Here is a 16,530-nt window from a genome sequence, read left to right as displayed (position 1 = left end):
GCAGCCCCTGGCAGCATATTACACACAGAGTCACTAAAGTTCTTTGAAATTAAATATTCCCGTAACACAAATAAAATAATAAAGAGACATATCGTCTCTGCACTCACAAATACTGTGGATTTCATACCGGATTATCATCAGGTTAATTAGCATCCTTTTCTTCGAATTATTTACCCGAATGGATGCTCATCAACTGCCCCAGCATTTCCACGGACAACCCCCTGGACCTCACAATAACTTATCAATACGGAGGACAGTGGTTATTAAATTGGAATCATTTAAAAACATTGTAACAATAAGTCGATGATTTTTGTTCTTCATTTTTGATCGCACATGGATACATATGGAGTACACTCGTACAACTGCACTCGCACGTACATCAAACATATCTGTAGTGTTGAGGGGAGGATTCGAGAACTGGAGCATGAAAATGGGTAATTTTGGATTTTTTTTTTACTGTTTGTATATTCCAGAAAACATAATGGGGCTCTTCAGGGGAATAAGTTCGTTCAAGTGGTAAGAGAAAGCATTGTTTCAACACTCGTAGGTTTTAATAGTTAACAATAGGTAATGAATATCTTGGCTTTAATCGAGTTCAAGAAATCGTTAATTTTCGTTGAATCGCGACACCTATAATTAAGCGCATTTATCTTTGGTTAGTTTCAATTTTTTAATAATGCAGTGATTTCATTATGAGAGGGTTAAGTGGCCTCGGGAGTTGGATAAAATTACTGAAATGCGACGAGAGAAAAATCTGAACAGCTTGAGAAGTTTGTTCTTTTTTAAAAGTGGAATGAAACGAGTTTGGCATAATCTCGGAAAAGTAAATAATTTTTAAAAATATTGAAAAATGCAAGGTCGTATTTTTTACATTCTTAGAAATTATATTTACCGCCCTTATCCACCTTCAGCTAATTTTATTCCATTTTTATAAAGACAACAAATTAATTTACATGGATATGTCTATGGTTTCATCAGAGGGATTATTTTGGGGCCTAAAATCATAAATAATAAAATAATTCTGATGATTCTCGAAAAATTAACGGGTGTTCTGAAAATGTTCAGGACATTCCGGATTGAAAAAATTAGATAACATCCGAAACCATCGACAATATTTGGTGCCAAGCAGGGAAGACCATAGACTTATCCACGAAACCAACGACTGTATAAAAAACAGTCACTTCTAATTTTTTTACCTCTTAATCAGACATCTCCGCCAATTTTTCCTGAGAATAAATCTCTCCACTCCCAAGGCATCTCAATGCAATCCCCTTTCCGCCGAATTGGACACTCATTAGGTGTGCAAAGAGAATCGATGAATGAAGAAGTGAATAGTTGAAAAGTCACAAGTGTGTTACCACCCTAAAACCCCACCTGATCGATTTATCTCGTGACATTTCACCGATTCAACTCCCGTCTTAAGAAAAACACAGATTATCTGGCAAATCAGCCATCTCAATCAATTCAAAATGACAAATAAATGAGTGCTCCACGACTCTCAACTTATCACAACCATCAAGTCCCTATAACTTTCTTTTCCTTCTCCCCCCCCCCCATTTTTTTTGCCAAATTTTCTTGCTCCTTCAGCCGAATCGAAGGGCTGCCCCCCGGCATTGGAGCAATCAATCACGGATCAGTGTGGCTATTACCAGCGCTACATTCCAGAGAGTTCACAAGAAAACTTATCCAATCATCGTCACCTCTGTCCAAGTTAAACATATGACTCAAGCGTATTCTCCAACTTGATAAATAATCTCTTACTGATTCATCTTATAACTTTTTTTCTGCTTTAATTCCTGAGGAGAAAAAGTCACTAATGACTGCATTAATTTATCCGCTCTACACTGAAAAACACGTACTTGTTATTTAGAAGACAAACGCCTTTCTGCATTTCATCAGACACACACCCGCCACAGCCCCAGTGTTGGGCTCAATTACATATTTTCAATCTGTTACTGGAGTCGTTAACGTGTCAGCCCACCAGGGTAAATAGACATCGGCTATTTCACAAAACATTCGTGTGTATCGGAATTGTGGTCACGAGCCTTCAGATGGAAACTTTGTTTATTTTAGTTTTTTTTCTACAGCAACAATTTGTTACTTTATTAAACCGCAATGAATGCTCCGAATATTCGTGCGCACCAGCTGCGGTATTTCAAGCCTTCGTCAATAACTCGGACCCATTTCTGTACAAGTGCGTATCAAAAAGGCCAGAAATCGTTTGATTTGTTCATATTTGTTTTTTTAAATCTTTCTCCAATGGAGCTTATTCGATATTAGCAATTTGTCGATGCTCGAGTCGTATCAAATCATGCACGATATTTATGTTTAGTTAATCGTTTTGTTTTTTTTCTTCTATAATTAACGAGCGATTGCGTGATGAAGTTGTCCGGCAAATTTTTTCCACATCATCGCTCAATTTTAATGAGTGATTATTTAGCTGAGAGAAACGGGAAATAATTATTTATCCTCAGTTACACATTTGATTTTCTTCAATTGTTAAAATTAATTCAATACTCTGTTTATTCATTGTTCAATTAATTGAAGACCCTTCAGTTATCTTCTTCGATAGGTTAAAAGTCTGGATATAGGTGAGTACGACTTAATATTAATGAGCGCAAGACGAGGAGAATTTACATCTTAAATTTTAGCAGAGAATAACTGGGCTTTGTTTTTTATTCGTTATAATTTCGAGAGATAGCTTTTGTAAGAATTTGAAAGTGCAACGTAAAATTTTTAGTCAAGAGAAAGCCTCGTAGAAGGTTGAACGAGACACTAGAGAGAAATTTATATTTGTTCAAAAAGTTAAATTTTGCTTCTTTGGAGATAATTTCATCCTTGTCACTCAGACTTTTCATTGAAATACGATTGCTTTTTTTAAATATACCATTTAACTTTCAATCGACAATGAACAATTAATTAAAAGACATTATTATAACCACATGGTTAATCATAAATTATGACTTGATAACACATTTTTCGAAGAACATTCAGTAGCCTTAGATTATCCAATTCCCATTATTCCAATAATCATTAATCTCTAGCCATCTGTTGTTGAAACATCATAATCGTTAGTTTCATCATCAATTAATCATTCGCACATATATTATCACCGAGTTTCACACACTTAAATTTTAATGACACGTTCATTCAGCGACGAAAAATAAATCTCTAAAAAGGACTCTTGGACAATTGCCCGACCACTGCGGGATGGGTGGTGCATATAACATCTTTAATAGTTTGACAGCATCACTAAGGTGAGTGTCAACTTAAACGTGAGTTTGCCAAATGGCTAGTCTAACTGAAAATGTTTTTTCACTTCGATTATTAAAATAAGCCTTAACTTACGAATAGAAAGAAAACAACAACTTTGAGCTTTTTTGAATGATCATCGAGGATTCGTGAGGGAAAATATATTATGAACCAGGACAGGAGTGTGGACAGACCCTTCATGTCAAAATTGAGAGAATGTTTGCAGAGAAGATAGACCCCGACGGAATTCAATAATGATGTCAAAGAAATGATGCCTCTCCAATGTCCAATATCTCCCGACCCAACACAGCGATTTGGATGAATAAGAGTTCATTTTGAAGCTTAAAAAAATGCCTCTAAAATGAGAAAAAAATTCAAATTTTACTGCCGATCTCGGGATATTGGCCATTAAAGGTAGATCACTCCTTCACGATCAGCGTCAACTTCAAATTTTCGATGGTTGAGGAATTTTTTAATATTTCCGAGTCTGTGGCAGATGCACCGAGGGAAATTACCCAGACAAATTTAGGAGAGAATATCTCAAAGTCTAAAAAGGACAGCCAAATTTTTGTTATTCCTTGGGTTCAGAAATCCGCCTGAAATGTTCACCACGTTACAATCGAATTCGGGTACGATTACTGGAAAAAATCAGAATCCGTCAGCTGACGGAAATTCTAGTGCTGTTTAAGGCAAAATTTCTGGGGATAAATTCGCGTTTTCCCCAATTAAATTGCTAAAAAAATTCTGTCGAATTTCCGTCTAGACATATGCACTTCCCACAGACTTGGACATATCCACCGAAAAGAAAAATTGACTACTCACAATTTCACCAGTGAATCCTTTCCCTCCTCCATTTTTATCCAATCATTTAGAACAAACATGGTGGAGTATTAAATCCTCCCTGACCCCTTCGGCCCCTGTCGATATTTACCCGACTCTTTTGTTTGTCAATCCGTAACCCACTTGAATCCAATCATTATTCGCATGTGTACTCATCGTTAAAATCTCCCGACGCTTCAATTTAACTTTTAATCCTCAATGTTTTGAATAAATCCTCAATCCCTCTTCCATAATGTTTACTCAGAGCATGATAATAAACGTGCATTGGCAGGAATTTTCCATTCATCATTAAAAATTAAAAATTAAATTTCCATTCAGCTTCATAAACACCATCATACAGAAATCTCTACTATCGCAATTCTATCGTTTTATGCTCATCGTTTTCCTCGCTTTTTTCACTCTTAAAATTTTTTTTTTTATTTTTATTAAAACGCGACGGAGCAACTGGACTAGCCTTGCGGACTAGTTTGCGGTCTGCGCAAGCGCGCTGGGCCCAGTGAGCCTGGAGCCTCTCGGGTCCCGGTTCAATAAACATTTTAATCCTCGCTTAATAAAAAATTAAAACAATTCATTTCCCAATAATCGATCATCATCATGCAGGAGACTTACAATATTATTGACGTAGAGTTTAATATCGAGTGGCAAAACGACAAATATTGTATTCACCAGAATGGTATCAAAAGGGCACTGAATTTGGCGGGAAAAGATTGCAATTCCATTGGTCAAGCGAATTGCATGTCACGAATTGCTATAGAAATTTGCGCTCGAACGAGTGACGTTCGAATTTCATTTAAAAAAAGGTCATATTCCGTCATTTTTTGGGAATATTTAAATTTGGCTTTCGATTGGACACGAGGGCGAATTAAAATTGCGGGATTACATTATGATAAAAATAGTCTAGAGAATTTCCGAATCTGGGATTCTCACGTTCGCGTAAAGTTCATGAATCGCTTAAAATTTTTGGGTTCCGAGGAACGACGACCGAATTTCATTAAAAATAAAAGGTATCTTACCATTTTCGGTGAATATCTCGTATCACTTTTAACACCACGATATTGTAATTGAATCTGAACATCTAACTCTTGTTCTCGACGCTGCAGGAGTCGATAATTGTGATTTACATGAGCACGGACTCGTGGAGCGTTACAAGAACGTTCACTTGACTCCAGCCTGTCGACATCGAATTGGGAAATCTCGCGTGAGGGGTAATTTATTGGACTGGGCCCCGAGTTGTTTTTGGGTCGCTATTAGCGTTCAAACGTCATACTTTTCGCCCAGACATTCACTGAGCCTGTGCGCTTGGGTCGCACTGCAACAGTCGCACTATTGACGGATCGCTCTTAGCACCCTCAATGAACTCCTCCAGGGACAGTTTACCGTCTTTATTTTTGTCCATTTGCCGGAATATTTTGTCTGTTCTCTTTTCCGGGGTAGACTCGTCCTCCGGCATTTTCATTACTGTACCCACCATTTTGTAAATTGCCTGGAAATAATGAATGAGAAATTGGTTAATTGGGCTCATTGTGTTTCAGGGGAGACAGACGAACTGTTTGCGAGATTTTGAGAATTTTTCGGGGGCGGATACGCTAATAGTCGCTTCGGTCTATTGTTTCGGAGAACTTAATTTGGTGGAAAGTTTGGGGGAGAGTAATTTATTCATAAGAAAATGATGGAGTATTCGGAGGGATCGAGTTATTTGTGGGAAAACAAGGGAGATGTCTTGAGGGAAAATTTCATTACAACGAAAAAATAAATGAAATGAAGTAATGAAAAATTCAACTAGTTGAAAAAAATTTTGCCTCTGAAAATTTTAATTAGTTGGTGGAAATAAATATCAATAATTTTTGTCGGAGCTTCTGTCGGAAAAATGAATTACTATTTGATGCAAAAAGGTCTTGATTTTATAGGGATTAAAATTTTTTCTAGGTGTAATTGAATTTTTTTGGAATATGACAAAATAGATGACTAATCAACTCGCGAAGAAGATGCAATTTCATAGAATAGTTTGATAAATTGACAATTATCCGGGAACATAATCCTTTTAGAAGACAATTTTAGAGACCTTTTAACATTTTATAACTCCGTCATTAACGTATGAAGGCAATATTGGATGTGAAACCTTTCCCAACAGGGCAATTATGTAATTTATCACTCAGACTTTTCATAGAAAATTACAAATTTTAGTGATATTTTTTTTCTCCAACATCACTCATTATCCCTGAACTGATAACAAAATATCGTTACTAATTTATTAATTTCTGACCAGTTCTTCATTTCATCAAGCACAATCGATTCTATTAATTGAAAAAGAAATTATATTCGTGAATGCACGGCCACATACCCCAGTGTGTGTGTTTCAAACTTGTTGATTTTCCAACCAGAATGGCAATTACGGATAAATTAATACCCCTCGTTCCCCTGATTACTCATGCAAATGTCCCGAATTGCGATGGAGTAACAATATGAATCGATGAATTCGATTTAATTAAAATACCATTATAAAATATCGTGACAAGTCACATAAAAACAAAGCTACTATTTGATGCTAACAAAATATTCATTGAATCCTTTCCTTATAAGAGTTTTGTATATTTTAGAGGAAAAGATTAGGAGCATTCCATCGCGTCAAATATATCATCACTCAATACTTCCAATTGCTATACGGTATTTAAATTTACGGTTCCCTTTTACTCCCAAATTATCCATTGACAAAAAAATATCACAACAAATTTATTAGTGTCAGATGAGTTGTTCATTTAATTACACAAAATCGTTTCCGTGAACCGGAAAAACCATTACATTCACGAATGCAAACTTGTTGATTTTCCGACTGGAATATGAATTAACGATGAATTAATCCCCCCTCCCCCCCCCCCCCCCATTCTCGCCATACCTCACTCAAATGTCCCTAATTCCGGTGGGGCTACAATATGAATTGATGAATTCAATTGATTAAAACATTGTTCCAACATACCGTGACAATCTCCAACATTTCCTGGCGTGAAATGTATCCATTGCCATCGAGATCGTACATACTAAAGGCCCACTTCAATTTCTGTTCCAATTTACCCCGGGATGTGACACTCAGTGCGCATAGGAACTCCCGGAAGTCAATCGTCCCATCGCCATTTGCATCGAACGTCCTGAAGACGTGTTCTGCGAACTTGTGAATAAAAAAATTGAACTATACATGCGGTAAACAAGTTAGGGAAATTGTGAAATTGTCCATTTTATGGAATTTACCTTGGACGCATCACCGTAGGGGAAAAAATTTCCGTAGATTTTTTTGAATTCCTCGACGCTGAGGTGCCCACTCGGGCAGTCTTTTAGGAATCCTTTGTACCATTCCTGAATTTCTGCGTCTGGTCAGAACAGAGAAAAAAATTACCAAGTTTAATTGCTGAATTATTGTGGTAATACGGCCTTCGAGGAGAAAAAGTCAGGAGATATTTTTTTGAAAGAATTTCCTGAGTTGCAAAAAAGCTCTTGTAATCTTTTATCCTGAGACCAATAGTTTTCGGATTAAATTGACAATTATAAAAACATCAATATTGGAGAGTAGAGCAAAACGAATGGTCTCTAATCTTTAATGGTTCGAGATAGTAAATTGTTAATTAGAAAAAGTAGATTGACAGTGCTGTTACAAAAGCAATTCTCCACTTGCTTTAATTCCCAAATATAATTTCAAGCACGAAAATGAGACTTGACTCATCCAAATTGCAACATTACCCAGAAGATATGAAAGATCAAAGACCACGATTTTTCATCTCTCTCTGAGCCCATTTTTATCCAAATAATAAATACCAGAAAATTCCGTATTCTGTTTCAGATCCTCAAGCACTTCAGGCTTGAGTTTGCTGTTCTGTTTGCCCATGTTGGCTCACAGCCTCTCAATGCAGCTCCGTGAATCCTTAGTATCCTCCCACGCTTTTCCTTTACCTCCACAATATTCTCGTCAATTTTCTAAAAACCTATCTAAATTAATGTTTAATTTAATAATACAGTGATGCACTACTTTGTGTGACCGGTCACCATGCACCAGGCACCTCCCTGAGAACAGGAAAATTAACGAGACAAGAAGTCATGTTTAGTCACAGTGAGGGAATACCATTGTCACTCAGATTGAGAAAAAAAAGGGGGTAAAAACTATCATGATTCGCTCTGATAGTAATTACTGTAAGGAAGGTCACTATTATTAAATTGTTGTTGTATATTCCCCGTATTATTAATCCCGAGAACACATCTACCCACACAATCACTCAAGCACCCACAACTCATTCACACAAATCTGAAACAAAAAGAGAAAATGCATTAGTTAATGATGGCCAAAGAACAATAAATATATACTTGGAGCATAGTGCGATTTATTTATAATAATTATGGTAACGATAATGTAGGTTGGCTCATTGCTGACGTAACTCGTCTTATAATCGTCGACCCACATACAAAATACGAGTTTTATTTGTTCTTCCTCTTCCTCTCATGTTCTTATTTTTTTGATTACTCAAAGTCTGTGGTAAATAGTCGTTATTAATGTGTACAGTATTATTTAATTATCATTAATGTAGCTTTTGTTCTCATTGGATACATGAATGCAGGCTCACTGAACACACCAGCAGCCATGTGTACAGATACTTGAAATTAATATCATGATGTACTCAGTAATTTTGAAATTATAACTGATGATTGTGGTGATTGCATCAAGCTGCTCAACATAATCGTACTTCAGCTCGAAGGATAAATTATTTCAGACACTCATTTCATTGCATAGTATCGTCATTTTGTTTTTCAATGAGAACGTTGGAAACGTGGAATTGGAGTCATTTTTATGAGCCCTGGGAAGTGGAAAAAATTCCTAAAATGGGGGAAAAATTTTTCCTCATGAATTTTCAGTCAAGAGGAGATAAAAAAATCTTCGGAACGACTCGAAAAATTTATTATTTTTCGTTTAGTAATTTTTCTGTTTCGAATGATCTTCAGAAGAGTCCACACTGTTCCTCGCAAATGCAAAAATTCTTCAAGCCTTTTTTAATATTTTTTCATCTCTTGTTCACTGACAATTCAGGTCGTTTCCCCCTCAAATTCCGCCATTTTTTCCACCCCCGAGGCTTCTCAATCATTATTTAATAAATAAATTGAACGACTGACAGTTGAAATACTGAATTTTACACATTGATCTGAAATCTCCAACACACTCAATCAAAAACTTCAGTTACACAACTCTAAATACCGAACAGAATAATAAGCCTGGCTCCTATTGATTATTGCATCAGCTCAACACAGACTGGCATTTCACGATTTAAATACATATATATAATGAATGAATTGATCTCTATAATCAGCATGAATCCGTTCATTACTGTCGTCGACAACAGGGAAGAGAGAAATAGTACAGCCAACTGGATAAAACAAAAAGCCCTTGTATTAAATGTAACGCCCGTATGACTGGTTACATACGTCATCAAGTCAGATCAGTGTCGTTTTATCCATAAACAATGCTCTCGAATATAATCAATATTTTTTGTTCTCCTCTCTATTTTATTTATTTTTTCTCCCTGGCGATCCAATTTTTCTGTATGCACTCTGATTTTTTAATTTAAAACGACGGCCAAGCGTCAATTCTCTACACGACTTATACAAACGTACTCTTAGAATTCTAAACTAGACAATTGTTTCTTTATACGAACATACGTACGTATGCACCAGATATTTTTTATCATCATTTTTATCCCCCATTCTCTTTAGAATTTCCATAAGCACACTGGCGCATCGCACAACTACGGAGGATTATTGCATTCGTTATTCGTTTTCTTCTCGGGACAGATATCACAAGAATGGAGAAGAACTATTGTTAACGCGTCCTCGAGGCTCTTCTCATTTTCATCTTTATCTTCTTTCGTCTCTTTTTCTCACTTCATTAATATTCCATTACAGTATTTTTCCCCCCTTTTCTTGCGCTTGAAGAGTGGATTCTGATCCACTGGGAGACAGTGAATAAAGTTAGCAGAGACTTCTTTTTATTCTTTGTTTAATTTCGCAGTGTTCGATGGTGAATATTCAAAACTTGAGATTAATTACAGTTAATGGATTTTAGTTATTTCAACATTTTTTTTTTTGGTTAATGAAAAATAATCTTATCCGGTTATTATGTATCGATTCAGTGATTAATTGTATCTAACATTAATGGAATTATTTGGAATCATAAACTATATCGTAAACTATACCCTATAAATATATACGTTTATATATAATATATAAAATGACTTTATCAACGGTGCAACGGTGAATAAATGCCTCAATTGGTTACTGAATTTTTTTTCAATTCGGGTAACTATTGAACCGACTCGAAGGATGAAGCTGGAGGTAAGGAAAAATGTGAGATGTGAAAAATTCCATTTTCACGAATTTGGGAATTGAAAAGTATATATCGGATCCACTTGGAAAAACTCTGGGTGGTCCGATGGATTTCAATCCCCTAAACACGCCTTAAATTTCATTTTCCCTCGTCAAATATTTCTGTACTTTTAGCTACATCTTTCAGGAGGCCCTTGGGAGTTGCCAAAAAAAGACTGGAGTCCTGGAAAAAATTTTGGGCCGTGGGTTTTGAGCCAAGGGGAGAAGAAAAAAATGAAAAATTGTTTAAAGAATTGTTTTTATAATTTTCGTAAATCTTGGAATAGTCGGAGGAATTTTTAAAAATGTTTGAGTCATCGCCCACTTCTGATAACTCCTTTCGTTCACTTCTGGAAAGAATATTCTTTTATCTCTTTTTGACTCACAACCTATGGCCCACACTTCTCCTCCCAATTGAGTATTTTTTTTTCAACTCGCAAGACCTCAATGGATTTAACTTAAATTCAATGATTATTTTCATCACAATGAGAGCTCTGGAAAATATATTATTCAGCTGAAAGGTAGAAAAAGTGTTTCAGCTACTGACATTCAAGCGTTAAAAATAACATTTGTCTTCAATTTAATGAAGAGGAATTAAATTATAACGTAGTTAACAACATTTACGATGATGAGAGTGGACTTTAACTCATGTTTTGTGGTGATTGGATGAAGGAACGAGCTATTCTCTGACGAACAGATCTGTTGACAATACCCTAGGTGCTTGCACCCTCCAGCACACGAGTTAAAAATGTTTTTTTTTTCTTTTTTTTTTCGTGAAGAGACGTTCGACAGAAAACGTAAAACGATAATACTTTCGAGAGTAAACGGAGGACCATTTGAAAGTGGATGACAAGAGGTGTGGGCAGGCGCCTTTAATCGAATGGGCCACGCAGATAGAAAGAGGACAGTAGGAGAATGGGTCGACGAAAGGGCAGCCCGGGAAAGTAGAAAAATATAAAAATTAGGGGGTTAACGGGAGACTGAATCCTTTTTACTTCTCGTGTCTATCGTTTTTATTTATTTTTTGGTTTTTCCTTTTGGGAAAATTCTTTTCCTTCTTTCTTCCGGTTTTTCAGATTTTTTAAACTCGTCTCTTGGCAGACTCGGTGATGCGTTTATCCCGTGAATTCAGGGAAAATAAGTGGATTCTGGTGGTGCACACGGATTTTATTGATTTTAAATTTATCAATGTCCTCTCGTAACTCTGGTCGAAAATCCAGGGTAACGTTTTCAGATCGATACAGCAATATTCTAGGGAGCTTCCATAGCCCCTGTTACCTACTTATTCCTTCATCCCAGTCTCACCCACTTAATGGTTTTTTTTTCTTCTCCACACACTCGCCTACTTTGTTTTGGAATTTTTCTCGAGGGAGTTTTGCCCTCTGTTTTTTTGGATTGGGTAGGAGAGGGGGATTTGGGGATTGGGAATTCCATTTTCGACATTTATCTTTCGTCACGAAGGTATGAAAATTTACTATTTCGATTGTCAATGCTTGACTTTCTATTCGGTGAGAAACATTTTTCATGGTTTGTCTCGATGAGATTCATTAGATGAATTTGATGGTCACTGTTCTTGTTCTTTTTTGGATTAGGGGGACGACGATGTTTTTTCAAAATTGCAGGGGGTTTGTCTCTGTCATACGGATTATCTCGGATGACTTTTTTTCTCAATTCTTTTGGTTGAAAAAATGAGAACAAATGGGGCGTGAATTTTGTCCTATGGTATGGGGAGGTACAGGCAGAAAATCTGTGAAATATTCCCCTCACCAGATTTTTTGGTAGATTGACCTGAATTTCGGTTTCCACTCACACAATATATTGAGGACAAACGCGATTTTATTTAAGACTAATTTTTCGATTTTATTTCCCCGAATTGAGAAAGGGACTACATTTTTTTTCATTTTTTGATCATAAATATGGCAGTCTCGTAAAATGAATGATTCAAAAAATATGAAAAATTGCAATAATTCATAGTTCGTTTATTTACAGTTTACTGATGCGCCATGATCTTGAATTAGCATCATAACTATACTATTATTCTCTTCCAATCCGGAGGAGAAAAATGGAAAAGCTTAAATGAAAAGAACATTGTCGTTTCTGCTTTATGCATGTGGTAATCAAAATTCAAATGAAATCATCAAAAATCCTGGCAACACATTATTTCCATAATTTATTAACTGCACAACCACATGCTATCAAACCCCCTGCAATTCTCAAATTTCACAGCACTCTCCCCTCAATTTCCCAAATTTCTGTGAATTTGGGAAGTTCTGCGAATTCTCTTGGGCCTCAGGCATTAATCCCATGATTGCCTTCCGTTGCAATTATTCACAATCAATTCAATTGCAATTTTCATCAAATTTTTGTACGTTAGATGACATTAAATATTTTCTGATTTTCCTCATTTACATTAAAATTGACATTACTTGATATTAAGTACTCGAAGCGTGTACGTTAATGGAGTTAATAAAATTCTTCGTTAGTCACTAGGTATTTATGAGTTTAGTATGACAATGACGTCGGACATATTGTCCCGCGTTTTGTCCAACGTGAGAGCGCGTCGATGATATGTCTCTACGACTACAATAATGTGCCCCACCTAGTTTAAGAGTTTTTTTTTTCTTCGTTCTCGACCGGCGAATTGTCTCCGTACGGAGAATAGCGTGACGAAAATAGGCATTAATGAACCGAGATGAACAAAAGGAAATACGAGGATTGAAGTGGTGTGACTTAGTGACATTGATTCGGAAAAAAAACATCCCCTTGGGTAATTGAGTTTAGTGAGAATCATCGGGGCGAAGGAAAAAACAGACGCGATATTAATGTGAGCCAATTTCGCTTGACCGAGTTAACACGAGAGAATCCTAGATTATAACATGCAATTGGTCAAAAGTCTATCGTCTATGAAGGCGTTAAGTTGACAATTTTTATTTCAGAGAATGAAATATTGTTCCATCAAATCGAGATCTTAGTTTTATTGGCGAGTATCTCGATCATGAGTTGTTTTATGAGAATAGTTCATAAAAATTTTTGCGACGTTCTCTAGAACGACTCGTTGTCGAGATAATCGACAATTAAAAGCAGACAATTTCATAATGAAGTGATAAAACGAGGAATTACTTTATCTTCTTCTTTGCTGATAAATATCTAAAAAACTATAGCAAAGGACGGAATGTTCATAATAACCTTTTATGTGGGAAGAAGAAAGTCATGTAAAAAAGTACTTATGAAAATTCCACCAACACTTCTAGGTTTATGGACATTTATTGAAAAATAAAGTCTGAGATAAAGTAATGTTTCACCCCTTCACTGCAGAATTTTTTCTTCGTAGTTTAAAAAAGGTAGAATAGACCTTTTACAACCCGCAACATCTCCAGACCAAATCGTAGAATTTATTTATTTTGAAATTAATAAAAAATCATTATAAACTCTGCAAAATCGCCTCCAAAATGAACTAAAAATAGCCCGAGATGTAGTGACGGATGGAAGGAGTCCATTCTACCCCATATCTCTGATAATCGGGCTACCTTTCTCCCTTAATTTATCAAACACTTATCGATGGTTAATTGCGGCGAGCTACCCTCCCCCTACCAGCCCCTCGATTAAACACGCAGATGGCGATTAAAGCACCCGGCAATCCTGCGTATCTAAAAATACAATTTAAAACGAATTGTTCAGTAGAATTGAGTCGTTTCCGGCGTGTCACCCCCGAATAACGGCGTGTGGGTACATAGATCATTTACGCTGATCCTGATTAATCGATTAACCCACCCTGGACTGACCGTTTCACCAGGAGTATGATAAAAGAGGAGATGGGGGGAGGGAGGGAGGTGTAGTGCTACCAGATGAGGATTAAACGCACCGGATATCTCGATCGACTAAAACATAGTCACACCATTATCGAGTTATATATGTACTCAACTCGTAATCAGTACCCAAGTACCCACTTTATATCGTTCTACTCCCAATTACTACTATGGAATAACAATTTCTTATACATTTTTTAAAATCGTATCACACACTCTTTAAACCCGGCATTTTTATTAACAACAAATAGTGCGCTGAGGAAGTGGTGAAGTGTGATAACACGAGACGACTTTCGAGGTTTTGATGACTGTTGGAACGTTATCGCGGTAATGAGAGGTCGGTCAGGGAAAATGTCAAGATATATTTTGGCTGAAAATTGTTCAGCAGAAAATTTTCCGTTTTCGGAGACCAAACGATGCTCTTTAATTATCGCGATAACGTCTGTTTGCAATAAAAAATGGCACTGAACATTTTTCGCAGGAAATTTAATCTATTGCAAAAGATGATTTATAACATTTCCCTCCAAAACTGACAGTTTTTGTGATAAAAGCGGAATTGAAAATGCATGACGTTATTCATAACGTCATAAAAAGTAATAAGAAAATCATGCTTTACATCTCTTCTGTTGGATTATCATAGAAATGCCTTACTCTACCGAAAAATGTCATAGATCATTTTTGTGGAAAATTTTATTACCTACAATAAAGGTCCAATGCAATTTCCCGCTAAATCCACTCATTTCCCCGTCAACCGACAATTGCCAAAAGCTCATTTGTCTCATGACAATGTACTTCGCTCCCACCGCAATAATATATCCGATAAAAAATGCTTCAATCAATGAAACGTCTCACCCGATATAAATAATAAACTCAACAACCCGGAGTTGCAAAAAAACTGAAATACGATCGATAAACGAGCAGGCGAAGCCTAGAACCGAGACTCGATTGGTATTATTTTCTCCGAGGCTCGATATCCAGCAACAGTGACACGAGTTGAATAATATCAATTAGCAGCGAATAGCATTTACTCCTTAATAAGTATTAATTTGTTCACTAGTAGCATAAGGGAAGTTATTAATCATGTGAGTATTCGAAACGTGAATTCTGTCTTTCTTTCGTCAAGCGAATGCTTTTTCATCGCACATTGAGACGTGAAAATACTCCCATCTCAATGGAGCTCAGCCACTTGAATTTCAACGAAAAAATTCTCAACCAATGGACTCATCGGGTCTTCCACCCATTCTACCCCCTCGAAACAATGTCCCTCATAATTTATCAAATACTTATCGATGATTAATTGAACCATGAATACTTGAAATGCGAATCCACTGTCTTTCCTTCGTCACCCAAATGCTTTTTCAACGGATATTGAGACGTGAAAATAGTCACGTCTGAATGGAGCTCAGCCACTTCAGCCACTGGATTCTGCTGACGCGGCCATTACTTTAAATTGCCGAGGAGGCGATAGAGGGGGGTGAGAATTGGGGATTTTGGTCGCCCCTTGGAGTTCTCGCCTCTCTTGGTCACCGAGCAATCGCGCAACGATTAATTCAGACCTGGATATGATCGATCGGTGGCTTTAAATTGCCAAATGTCCAGCACTCGTGACATTTACACTCCGTATCACCATTTAAACAACTTTTATCATTGCTAATTGATAACCCCCCTGTCTCTCCCCCCCCTTCCCACCCTTGGAGACGATCAATGAACAATGAACGAAGATTTACTGAATTAATTATATTGCTGCTGTGATTAACCTGGTGTGGGTGGATTGTGCGTTGGGGCCGAATTAAGGTGCCAGCATTTTGGAGAGCTCTTCGTCCTGTAGACAACCCTTGAGGAATTCATCCTGTGTCAGTTGGCCGTCGTTGTTCTCGTCCATCTTGGCGAATATATTTTTCGCCCGCTCCTCGGCACTGTCTGCCGGCCTATTACTCGAGCAAGCACCCAACATGTCGTATATTGCCTGCAAACATGACCAGAGAAGATCGATTTGTTACAGGGGTGCAGCCATGAGAAACAACCTTCACCCCAAAAAGAAAAAAAAAACCAAGTTTCTTAATTCAATCTGGGAGCCTCTCCTTGATCTGGGTAGAATTGAATTAACGATACCCCAACATCTGGTGGTTTTCGTGCTATATATTCCACCATTTTTAATCATCAGGGTATCAATTAAATTAGCCTTCAATTTTTTGGAGTGGTTGGGGTGAGAAGATTTTTTTTTACGCTCGGATTGAAT

At 36.8% G+C, this 16,530-nt stretch overlaps 2 protein-coding genes across 5 annotated transcripts in view; both read right to left on the bottom strand.

Moving 5' to 3' along the window:
• Positions 1-300: 300 nt before the first annotated feature.
• The window catches only part of LOC135162281 (neurocalcin homolog), a 54,891-nt gene continuing 38,661 nt past the window's right edge, over positions 301-16,530 (bottom strand). Inside the window, exons 2-5 of the mRNA XM_064120543.1 lie at positions 7,897-8,142; positions 7,336-7,454; positions 7,067-7,255; positions 301-5,575 (exon numbers count right to left, since the gene is read on the bottom strand). Coding sequence (XP_063976613.1) covers positions 5,375-5,575; positions 7,067-7,255; positions 7,336-7,454; positions 7,897-7,966 — 579 coding nt within the window. The 5' untranslated portion in view covers positions 7,967-8,142 and the 3' untranslated portion in view covers positions 301-5,374. The remainder of the gene's footprint in view (positions 5,576-7,066; positions 7,256-7,335; positions 7,455-7,896; positions 8,143-16,530) is intronic.
• The window catches only part of LOC135162282 (neuronal calcium sensor 2), a 46,877-nt gene continuing 38,495 nt past the window's right edge, over positions 8,149-16,530 (bottom strand). For 3 of the 4 annotated variants that reach the window (XM_064120547.1, XM_064120546.1, XM_064120545.1), the window contains one exon: positions 8,437-16,257. In XM_064120547.1, coding sequence (XP_063976617.1) covers positions 16,081-16,257 — 177 coding nt within the window. In that variant the 3' untranslated portion in view covers positions 8,437-16,080. Of the gene's footprint in view, positions 8,381-8,436; positions 16,258-16,530 lie in introns of those variants that run through there. The other variant, XM_064120544.1, reaches the window with a different exon arrangement.

This window comes from Diachasmimorpha longicaudata, chromosome 5 (genome assembly GCF_034640455.1).
Source record: "Diachasmimorpha longicaudata isolate KC_UGA_2023 chromosome 5, iyDiaLong2, whole genome shotgun sequence".
NCBI classification, from domain to species: Eukaryota; Metazoa; Arthropoda; class Insecta; order Hymenoptera; family Braconidae; genus Diachasmimorpha; species Diachasmimorpha longicaudata.
Note: the sequence above shows the minus strand (reverse complement) of the source record. Positions and strands in the feature narration are given on the sequence as shown.